The 10,694-nt window shown below is 36.0% G+C and overlaps 2 protein-coding genes across 2 annotated transcripts in view; both read left to right on the top strand.

The window, feature by feature from the left end:
• Positions 1 to 325: 325 nt before the first annotated feature.
• On the top strand, positions 326 to 1,050 carry LOC127865148 (eggshell protein-like). The gene is made up of 2 exons (XM_052405037.1): positions 326 to 448; positions 661 to 1,050. Exons 1-2 carry the CDS (start codon positions 326 to 328, stop codon positions 1,048 to 1,050), a joined length of 513 nt encoding a protein of 170 aa, XP_052260997.1.
• A 505-nt stretch (positions 1,051 to 1,555) lies between these two features.
• Positions 1,556 to 10,694, top strand: part of LOC127865147 (FMRFamide peptide receptor frpr-18-like) — a 15,943-nt gene continuing 6,804 nt past the window's right edge. The window contains exons 1-2 of the mRNA XM_052405036.1: positions 1,556 to 1,707; positions 1,904 to 2,126. Of these exons, the coding sequence (XP_052260996.1) occupies positions 1,556 to 1,707; positions 1,904 to 2,126 (375 nt within the window). The remainder of the gene's footprint in view (positions 1,708 to 1,903; positions 2,127 to 10,694) is intronic.

Genomic DNA, 10,694 nt, shown 5'->3' with positions numbered 1-10,694 from the left:
TATTTAATTGCAAATAATACATAATGAAGATGTAAAACTAGTTGAAATAAAATAGTTTTAGGTGACTAATTTACCGCTCGAAGTGCATTGTATTAAAATATGACGATATTAATGAAAAGAAGCATGATCCGTTAATAGTCATTTTGACACGAATGCAGTATCATGTTTTTAAATGATATTTTAGTTGCCATTTTTCTTATTAAGTAATTGATTAAATCATATATTATAATATATATTATATGCACGCGTTTCAAGTTTTTGTATTTAAATAAGGTGTAAATACATTGATCTGTTTTTCAATGTTTGTATTCGATGGGGGTAAGATATGGAGAAGGAGGAAAAGGCGCTAATTGTTGATATCAATAAAGTAGCGTTTAATTTATTTTTAGGTCAGTTTCAAGTTGTGTCAGATGGGACCCTAACACGATCCGGTTCCACTGCTGGAGAAGTATGGCGAAATGTTTACGGATGCCTTGAAGATTCCTTAATTTAGCCGTTCCGTGGAGGCTGAACATCGTTGCATATTAAAGAAATTGAAGCCACTGATTAATATTTTTTATATTTATTTGTAAGAAACCCCGTTAAATACAAACACACGTGCCTTATTTGTCCATGTTTAATGAATATGTATAAGAAAATACATTTTGTTAAATTTACAAGGAAAATAATGATTTGCAAGAAGATGATGATGGCGATGGTGATTGTGGAAATGGTGATGGTGCTGTTGATTGTGGTTATTGTGATAGTGATGGTGATGGTTGTGATGGTGGTGTTGATGAATGTGATGATTGCGGTTATGATGGTGATGAATGTGATGGTGGTGGTGATGATGGTGTTGATGGTATTTGTGATGATGGTGGAGATGGTTGTGGTAAATGTTGTGACGGCGGTGGTGATGATTATAATGGTGATGGTAGTGGTGATTGTGATGGTGGTGATGATGGTGATGGTATTGATGATTGGGAAGATGGTGATGGTGGTGGTAATGGTGGGGGTGATGATAATAGTGTTGGCGATGGTTACGGTGGTGGTGATAGTAGTGATGGTTAAAATGATCGTGGTCGTGATTATGATTATGGTTATGATGGTGGTGAAGGGAGCGATTATGGTGGTGATGGTGATAAAAGTTGTGAAGGGTCATAGTTGTGGTGTGATGGTGGTAATGTTGGTGTTGGTGCTTGTGATGGTGGTGGTGATAGTGGTGGTGATGGTGGAAATGGTGGTGATTGTGTAGGTTATTTGTCATGTTGTTGCTGATTGTTGGGGTGGTTCTGGTGGTGGTGGTGGTGATGATGGCGATGGTGGTGGATGATGGAGTTGGTGGTGGTTATGGTTGTGTTGATAGAGATATAGGTGGTGATGCAAGTTTTTAGGGTGATGGTGGTTGTGATGGTGGTGACGGTGATTGGAAAGATGGTGGTGAAGGTGGTGGTGTAGGCGATGACGACGATGGTGGTTATGGAAATGATGGTTGTTATGGTTGTGTTGGTTGTGATGGTGATGGTGGTGTTGGCGGTGATGGTGATGGAAATGACTGATGGTGGTGTTGGTGGTGATGGTGGTGAAGATGGTGATGAGAGTGATGGTGGGGTTGGTGATTGTGATTGTGGAGTTGAAGATGGTGATGATGGAGCTTGTTGTGATGGTTTTGGTGGTGTTAAAGGTGATGGTAATGGTGGTGATGGTGGTGATGGTTACGGAAGTTGGGTTTGTAGTGATGGTGGTGACAATTATGATGGTGTTGGTGGTGGTGCTGGTGGTGCTTGTGGTGGTGGTGCTTGTGCTTTTAGTGGTGGTGGTGATGGCGATGGCGATGATGATGGTGGCGTTAGGAATGGTGGTGGCGATGGTGGTCTTGATTATGTTGGTTATGGTTGGGTGGTGGTAGTGAATGTGATTGAAGTCATGGAGGTTGTGATAGTGGTGATGGTTGTGACGATGGTGTTGTTGGAGATTATAGTGATGTTGGTGGTGGTGATAGTGGTGGTGATGATGGTCATGGTGATAGTTTTGGTGATGGTGGTAGTGATAGTGGGTTTGTTGATGGTGGTTATGATGGTTATGGTGATGGTCGTATTGGAGGCGGTGGTGGTGGTATTGGTGGAGAAGGTGCTGGTGGTGGTGGTGTTAGTTGTAGTGATGTTCTCAGGTTACTTTCTGGCCGCCAAACTGTAAATTTCGCCATCCAATCGGTTCCGAGAATGCTATGAGTGCGGGGTTATCAGGCGACCATTATTTTTGTTTGATGTCTGTCAATACAGTCAGCGTTTACAGCAAATTTTTTAACAAATAATTACAGTTCTACCATTTACGTAATATAAATATATAATAAAATATGTCAGGCATCATCCTTACACCTTTTAACTGTAAACAATAGTTACTTATGAACAGTTGAAAGCAAATGGTGAGTAATTGAATTCTATCCCTATGGCGAGTAAGTTGTGAAAACAACAACCTTTAAAGAATCTACGCGGAAGCAATTTAATTTCAGTACATGTATATTTAGATTATTTATAGCCATGTGTTAATATTTTCTGATTAAAGTCCCTTCGTGCGCATCTAAAAAAACATGTTTTTATAAGAGTGCAACATTGTTACTATCGTCTGTCCACTTTCACGCATGAAAAGCGTGCGTTTTGCAACAACCGGGTGCTATAACTTAATATAGACGTGTAATTCAGTACATGGAGTATTTTATGATGAAAAATACGTAAATCGGCATAAATGCACACGATGAGAAAGTATTGACCCATTTAAACTATAGAAAAAACATATGTCAATTTACGACTTAAACATTGCAGTAGATGATACGTTCCTAAAAATATTTTTGACGGGTGGGAGAGTAGAGGGGTTACACGCTAATGTCAGTTCATGATAATGAAAAAACAATGAAATGAAAATACATTAAATGATGCGTTTAATTTCAGGCGAAAAATATATTTTTAATGTGGTTTGATTGATAATTTCATACAATGCTCGTTGATACCAATACATTTATTATTGTACATTTATTATTAGAATTATGTTGTGGTTGATTCTTTGTTAGACTCACTGACTTTTTTTTACCGCCAACTTAGATATACATGTACGTTGATTATTTTTCTTGTTTGTAATCATAAATGGAGTTTGTGTGAATCCTGAATAAAATTATGAGAGATTGTTAATAAATGGCATTTTCCTCCTTGATGTTTTTTTTTTTCAAAATTTCACCACTATAGACAATTTAAGGTAAATTTCATGGGTGTTTGCAATTTTCTTAGTCGGTCGATTGGCCCACGTTATAAAGTCGAACTTAATGTCCTGTGGCTGTAAGTAATACTAAATGCGTTCAAAGAGCGAACAACTGAAGTGCCTTCAGCGCTTTGATACACCGAATTCATGGGGAAATCCAGCATAACAAGCAGAAACTTAATTCAAGTAAACAAAGCCAATGGCGTAGATTTTTAACCAGGTTTTCCGAAGGAAAAAACTGGTTATAAGATTGGCAAATGTCGGCGGGCGGGCAGGCATTCTGGTGGGCTGGCGGGCGGGTGCAACGAGTTTGTCCGCGCCATAACTTTGTCGTTCATTGTGAGATTTTAAAATCATTTGGCACATTTGTTCACCATTATTAGACGGTGTGTCGCGCGAAAGAATTACGTCGATATCTCCAAGGCCAAGGTCACAGTTTGAGTTCAAAGGTCAACAATGGCCATACATAAGCTTTTCCGGGTCATAACTATGTTATTCATTGTGAGATTTTAAAATCATTTGGCACATTTGTTCAGCATCATTAGACGGTGTGTCGCACGAAAGAATAACGTCAATATCTCCAAGGTCAAGGTCGCCACGACTAAAAATATATTAGTTTTGAAACAAAGGGGGTTAATTATAAAAATCAGTTCAGTTTGAGTTGTCTCCCTTTATAAGATTTTTTTTGAAATTGAAAACCTGGTTTTGTGACAATTTGGCCCTGTTCTTAATTTGTTTTAGCAATCGATTTGCGTATTTATACCCTGTTTTGCTCTTAACAACTTTTGAATTGCACTTTTTGTGATCGCCTTTCGTCCGTCATGCGGCGTCGACATTGGCCTTGTTAACACTCTAGAGGCCACATTTATTGTCCAATCTTCATGAACTTTTGACAGAAGATTGGTCTCAATGATATCTTGGAGGAGTTCGAAAATGGTTATGTTTGCTTGAAAAACGTCGCTAACATGTGACGGGGAAATTTTTCCTTATATGGCTATATATGGCTATAGTAAAATCTTGTTAACACTCTAGAGGCCATATTTATTGTCCGATCTTCATGAAACTTTGTCAGAAGATTCATTTGAATAATATCTTTGACGAGTTTACAAATGATGCCGGTTGGTGGAAAAACACGGCTGCCAGGGGGCAGGGCATTTTTACTTAAATTGCTATAGTAAAACATTGTTAACACTCTAGAGGCCACATTTATTTTCCGATTTTCATGAAACTCGGTCAGAAGATTTGTCCCAGTGATATCTTGGAAAAGTTCAAAAATGGTTTCAGCTGCTTGAAAAACATGGCTACCAGGGGGCGGGGCATTTTTCCTTATCAACTTAACTCGTACAAGTAAGCACAATATTGTACATGTCCAAATTGCTTAGTTACTTCATGAAATAATGATCACGTTTGTAGTAAACAAAACTACAGTCCTGCATTAAGAAACAAACATATTTTGCGCATGTTATAGAGGAATATAATATCGCAATAAATATTATACACGTCAGATAAAGTTAATTGAACACGTTGCGAAATCATGTTATCACTCAAGAGTTGTCGTACTCATTTTTCCTCATAATACACATCACCCAATCTTTGCCGATTTCTGCTGATGTTGACGGTGATGATCATTCTAACGATGCAAATTATGGTGCTCACGATGATACTGATTTTGATCATCATCACGATTGAAACTACTAACTAGTGTCCGAACATATTGAAGCAGAAATAATCTTTTGGAGAAATGGATACATATGTCATCGGCACTGTTCTTTTCGCGTAAATTCCATTTTAAGGACTGAATATGAGAACAATCAAGTGTTATAATGAACGCATGCGCATTATGGTTAGTTATTTTACAAAAAAAACACGTTGTGAATTATGATTAGAAGTATCTAACTGAAGCATGATTAGTTAATTAAGACTCAACAATCCGCTAGTAATTTAACAATAACCTTTATCCGCGAAACATGCAAACAAACTAGATGGATTTAATTAATTCAACAACTTATGACGGATTAAGAGAATAATAAGATAACAGATCGTCATGTGATATTAATAATTATAACTTAATGAAGCTTCATTCATGCGCACCAATATCTGTACGGATACTGTAATCTGAATATATTCTAATAAGGATAAGTAAATCAATTATCACGCTTACGGCCGTAACAAAGCGAATATACGTGAGAATCATCAATTTCTATATTAAAAGATATAACGAGCGTAAAACTTGGTTTAAACGCTAATTGAAAAGAGTCACAATATTGGTTGGTTGGGTTGTGGATTGGTTGGTCAGTGAACTACCGTAGTTCTGTACTTCAAACTTGATTTGCTCGAAATTTAAAAGGCTTCATACCAAGTCGTTTAGCTACTAGCTTTTAAAAGACTTGTGTCATTTTAACTTATTTTTATTTTATCATTTGGATTAGACTCTATATTTAAAAGTAGTGTTGAATCCGTGGCATTTTTTTGCGTTAAAACATACTCGATGTAATGACAACTATCCTTGAATCTGCATACATTTGCTGAAAATGATGTCACGTCAGGTTAACGCAATTAATCAAATGCTGAAAATGGTGTCACGTCTGGTTAACGCAATTCATCAAATGCTGAAAATGGTGTCACGTCCGGTTAACGCAATAAAGCAAATGCTGAAAATGTTGTCACGCCCGGTTAACGCACTAAAGGTCGTCACCCATCTTGGCGAATGTGAGGCTATTTTTTTACAAAATATAACTCGCCTTGAAGTCGACGAATGGGCGGCATCATTTTTTTCAATCCACATTTGTTCGAGTGTAAGTCATTATACAACGCTAACACAACGCATACGCAATAATCACATTTTGCCAAGAATGTAGTCGAGATTTAATGCCTTAAGTATACCGTGTGTTTTCGATAATCGAAACATGACGACATTTAATAGAAACGGGCGACATTTAGCAAAACTAATATAACATGTGTGCAAATTTTGTTGGATCTGTCAATTATGTATAGCGGTATGACATAGAATCTAGTTAACATAATTATGCCTAGTGGACTCTCCCATTCTTCTAAATTGGATCATTTTATTTCCAAAATTAGGGATGTATAGTGTATTTATTTCTATGTTTAGAATATAGCTTACAGGAATTCCTTCAAGCAAACAGCGCAGACAATCTATTATCTTAATCATCCAGCTTGCACAACTTGAAATCAACATTGCCAAGCGCAAGCATCAAACTCGAGAATACATTATTGTCGTTGTAATACAAGAACCGACCGTTCCGGATACACATGCACAAATAAATGCCTTCTTTGCTAAATATAATGTGTGCTGGCCACGGAGGGCAGGACATGGGTATATCAGTGCTAACACAAATACGAAAAAGTTCCCGTAATTACATACTTATTAAGGAATTGGAATTCATAAAAAAGTTCGAAACTCAATCACCAAATGGATTAAATACAGAAGATCAACTTGATGTCCTGCTACGGGAAATTATCTAGCAAAATATATTTGTGAAAAAAACATAAGCATAATGCGGCGTCTCATCAGGGTCTGCGCTGTTTGCATAAAGGAATTTCCGTAAGAAATATTCTAAATATTGAAATAAATATACTAGACATCCCTGATTTTGGAAATAAATTGACCCAATTTAGAAGGATGGGAGAGTCCACTAGGCATACATGGGTTTATATGCGCCGCAGATGCAATGGCGATGAAAAATGATCGTCTACAATACGAGACACAGCACCTAATTTAGGCACAGTGTCGTCACTTATGTGCTTCATAACATAATATGGGGACATTTTCATGCACGTTATGAAAAAAAAACGAACATCTTTCGTGAATGAACAAAGGGGGATGACAAAGGCAACACTTAATATGCAGGTACAAGGTCAGAATACGGCTTATAACAATAACAACACCACTGGGATGGGTGAAAGTAGATTCGATTATAAGAATCATTAAAATTTTATCAGCTCCACTGATACAACGATTACACTATTTAACAGCTTATACTAAAAAAATAATGCAATACTGGTGAACATATCTGTTGTTGAAAACAATAATCGTTATCTTGGCATTACATGCCGGCATTTGGGTGTTGACAATGTACATTGTGTAAGTCAAATAAATTGTATGTCTGTCTGGTACAATTCGAAAAAGGCTGAACAAGTTGTTTGTTTTACACCGACCCGGTATAACACATAGCCCGGTTACGCGACCGACGCTTTTTGCGCCAAACCTATACATTTTTTTGAGGTTGAACATTTGTGTAAACGTCTTATTTCATGGTATTGGAGTTATTAACGTTTACCCAATATCAAAGAAGAAATAATTTATAGGAATTTTATAAATTTATTTCATTTTATATTCTTATTATTTTTAAAATAACTGTTGTGCGATGCAAAATGTTAAGGAATACAATTTAGTAAAGCAGGCATGCTTTACCTATTTGCAGAGGTGTTTGTGGAAAGGAAGTTCGTTTTCGGCCTTAAGCATTTCAGTATCAGTTTATTCAATTAAGATATGTGCATTTCTACTTTCTATTAAATTATCACATATTGAGCTACTTAAAGATGAATATTCTTGTTGTCGCAATATCCAACTGTAAACTATCCTAGCTCGAATAAGAGACCATATTTGTTCAGTGCCACGAGCTGCCTACTATGGTATTTTTGTGATCGGTATTAATAAAACAGTTTTTTTTACCGTACATTGGACTGATATGCGCTTTATCGTAAGACACAATTATTGTGTCAGTATGAGAATGTGATGGCATTTTAAGTGATCTTAACATCAAACGATTTATAATCGGATATAACAATGAAGTACGGAGGTTTGCAGCGCGATTTAAAATGATACAAATAATTGACAAAATAAAATAAATGTCAGTCAGTAAACTAGCATGGATAGTAAGTGTGTATCAAATACGTAAAAACAGGTTAATGGAACGTTCCCTTTAAAGTATAGTATGCTGCCCACGAGGGCATTAATTTTTAAGACCCAATTAACACCTGGACTGATAACACGCGGCTCAGCGATCCTCTCGTAACGGTATGCGTTTCTAATAACTCTTATTTGAGTCGCGTTCTGAGAAAACTGGGCATAATGCATGTGCGTAAAGTGTCGTCCCAGATTATCCTGGGCAGTCCGCACTGGAGGGACTTACATTTTTGTACTTGAAACTAAAATACCATAAAAGAGGAAAGTGTCGTCCCTGGTTAGCCTGTGCGGATTGCACAGGCTAATCTGGGACGACACTTTACGCACATGCATTATGTCCAGTTTTCTCAGAACACGACTCATTTAATAATAAGTTTGCCAAGAATGGAGCGCTTTTTGCGTAAAAGGCTTGGATAATGTTTGACATACATTTATCAAAATAACTATGCGTCGAGAGAATTTCGACAATAGCATCAAACAAATTTGTTGATTTTATTGAATTCAAACTTACAGAAATTGTTAAATGTTTTAGGTTTGCGTACAGAGCATATATAATACCCCTTGTTCCACACTTAATTTTTTTTGTCTCCATAACAAAGGAAAATGAACGAAAATGACTGAAATAGAACTTCAAATCAGAATCAGTCCGGAAAATAAACACAATGACGTCACTAAACTGAACGTGTTTATTGTATTATTGCTTCTCAGAAATATGAAGTGTTTTTTTTTTCAGTCAATCTTAAAAATCTCATTAAATAAGCTCTGGGCATAATTTAATAAACTCTGAATCTAATCTATAGATTTAACCAAATTAGGAATATTATACCTTAATAATATGATCTGAATGTTAAGGCATTATTTTATTCATTATCCGTACGAATGTATAAGCTTATATGTAGGTTTAAGCCATCGAATTAATTAAAGATTAATTAAACATAAAGCAATATACTAATTATTCTAAAGAGGATAAATGCGACACTAATCCTTAATATTTTTAATAAATATATATCAAACACACCTGATTTATTTTTATAAAGCTTTCTGTAAGCTCAACCAAAGAATTCAATTAATTATTTTGATGATACAACATGCAAAAGTGATAAGATGATTAAATCAAACACCCCACACTGTGTTCTGTATCAATAACTGTTTATTTTGTATAACAAACAACCTTGAGCGTTTTGGGAGGGGGTAGCAGTTGGAAGGGGAGAGGGGGTAGGGGTGTAGTAACTTATGACGAGTGCTTGTGGTAAATATCACTCCATCGCTTCGTCTAAATCAGCAGCATCGTGATCTTCGAATCTAGCCTACATAGATGTTTCTGGTACGCAGTACATCCTTTGGTGCTCTGTAAGCAAAACCATCCCACTTGCCTTAGAACCTTTCATAACCTTGACCTTTGACCTGCAGGAGCAACTTTGTCTTGCTTCTGAAAAAGAAACTTAGTTTAACATTAATATGGAAGTGCAACACGTCAATGCTAAAACCTTTCATTTAATATTAAATCATTTGATGTACGTGCGATTCACTCATTGTATATTAAACAGCGGAATTAATGTGACCAACCAAAATGAATAGATGTCTGCAAAGAATATTCGGGAAAATTAGCAACACATAAAATGATGAAATTATCGAATAAAGCATATGATAAAAGAAGGAAGCAATTAACATCGACTCGAAACTTTTTTTTCTGATTTCCGTTCGTAGTAAGAGTTTAAAGATGAGGCGATATTATAAGCAGCGCGATATTATGGCCATAGGCAAAACTATTTAGTTTGATCGTGTTGATTTTAATTTTCTCTTTGGTTTCACCAATCATTTATTTCAAACGACTTCAAACTGATTCAGTTACCATCGGCAATTTAATCAGATTCACATTGACAGTTGCCATGGTGCAAACGCATTAAGTTTATCGATTGTGACGTTAGGTGAAGGTGGTAATATTTAGATAAATTTCATAATTTATTTCGTATAATATGGATTCAACAAATAGTTTAACACTTACTTTGAACCAATCAAAAATACATTTAGCATTTACTTATATTGTTACAGTCATCCTCATCCGCTTTCTACTTTTATGACGGGCCGTAGTGGTTGTCATTATTATTGAATCTCTGTAATCGTCTTATTATTTTCACAATATTAGGTATCATACACTTTTTTCTTATTTGCAGTAAACGAATAAAGATATATCATCGTTACGATGTGTTAAAATGTGGCATTAACAAAGACTGAACACTAAGCAAACTAATATTTGAAGATAAATCATGGACATAAGTGAGATTATGCATGTCCGTCTAAATAAATTATGACTCATATTATACTTGTTCATGTTCGACAACGTGAAATTCTCTGTATTTTTTATTTTGTGAGAAGTTAGTGAGAAACGACCATGCTGAACAAATTTAAGCATTTTTATTGCTAACGAACAACAAGTTTGCCCCATGATTTGACTTGACAGATTGGAACCCTGAACCATGGACGGTATGCAGATAAAACATCAATACAAACCAGAACAGAAAGTTGATTCATA

The sequence above is a fragment of the Dreissena polymorpha genome, chromosome 1 (assembly GCF_020536995.1).
Source record: "Dreissena polymorpha isolate Duluth1 chromosome 1, UMN_Dpol_1.0, whole genome shotgun sequence".
Lineage (NCBI taxonomy): Eukaryota > Metazoa > Mollusca > Bivalvia > Myida > Dreissenidae > Dreissena > Dreissena polymorpha.
Note: the sequence above shows the minus strand (reverse complement) of the source record. Positions and strands in the feature narration are given on the sequence as shown.

What these genes read in the sequence shown, in the direction of transcription:
- LOC127865148 (XM_052405037.1), top strand. Translation starts at nt 326, where the DNA reads ATGGAGAAGGAGGAAAAGGCGCTAATTGTTGATATCAATAAAGTAGCG. An exon ending in CCGGTTCCACTGCTGGAGAA is followed by an intron (nt 449 to 660) that starts GTATGGCGAAAT and finishes TAAATTTACAAG; the next exon opens with GAAAATAATGATTTGCAAGA.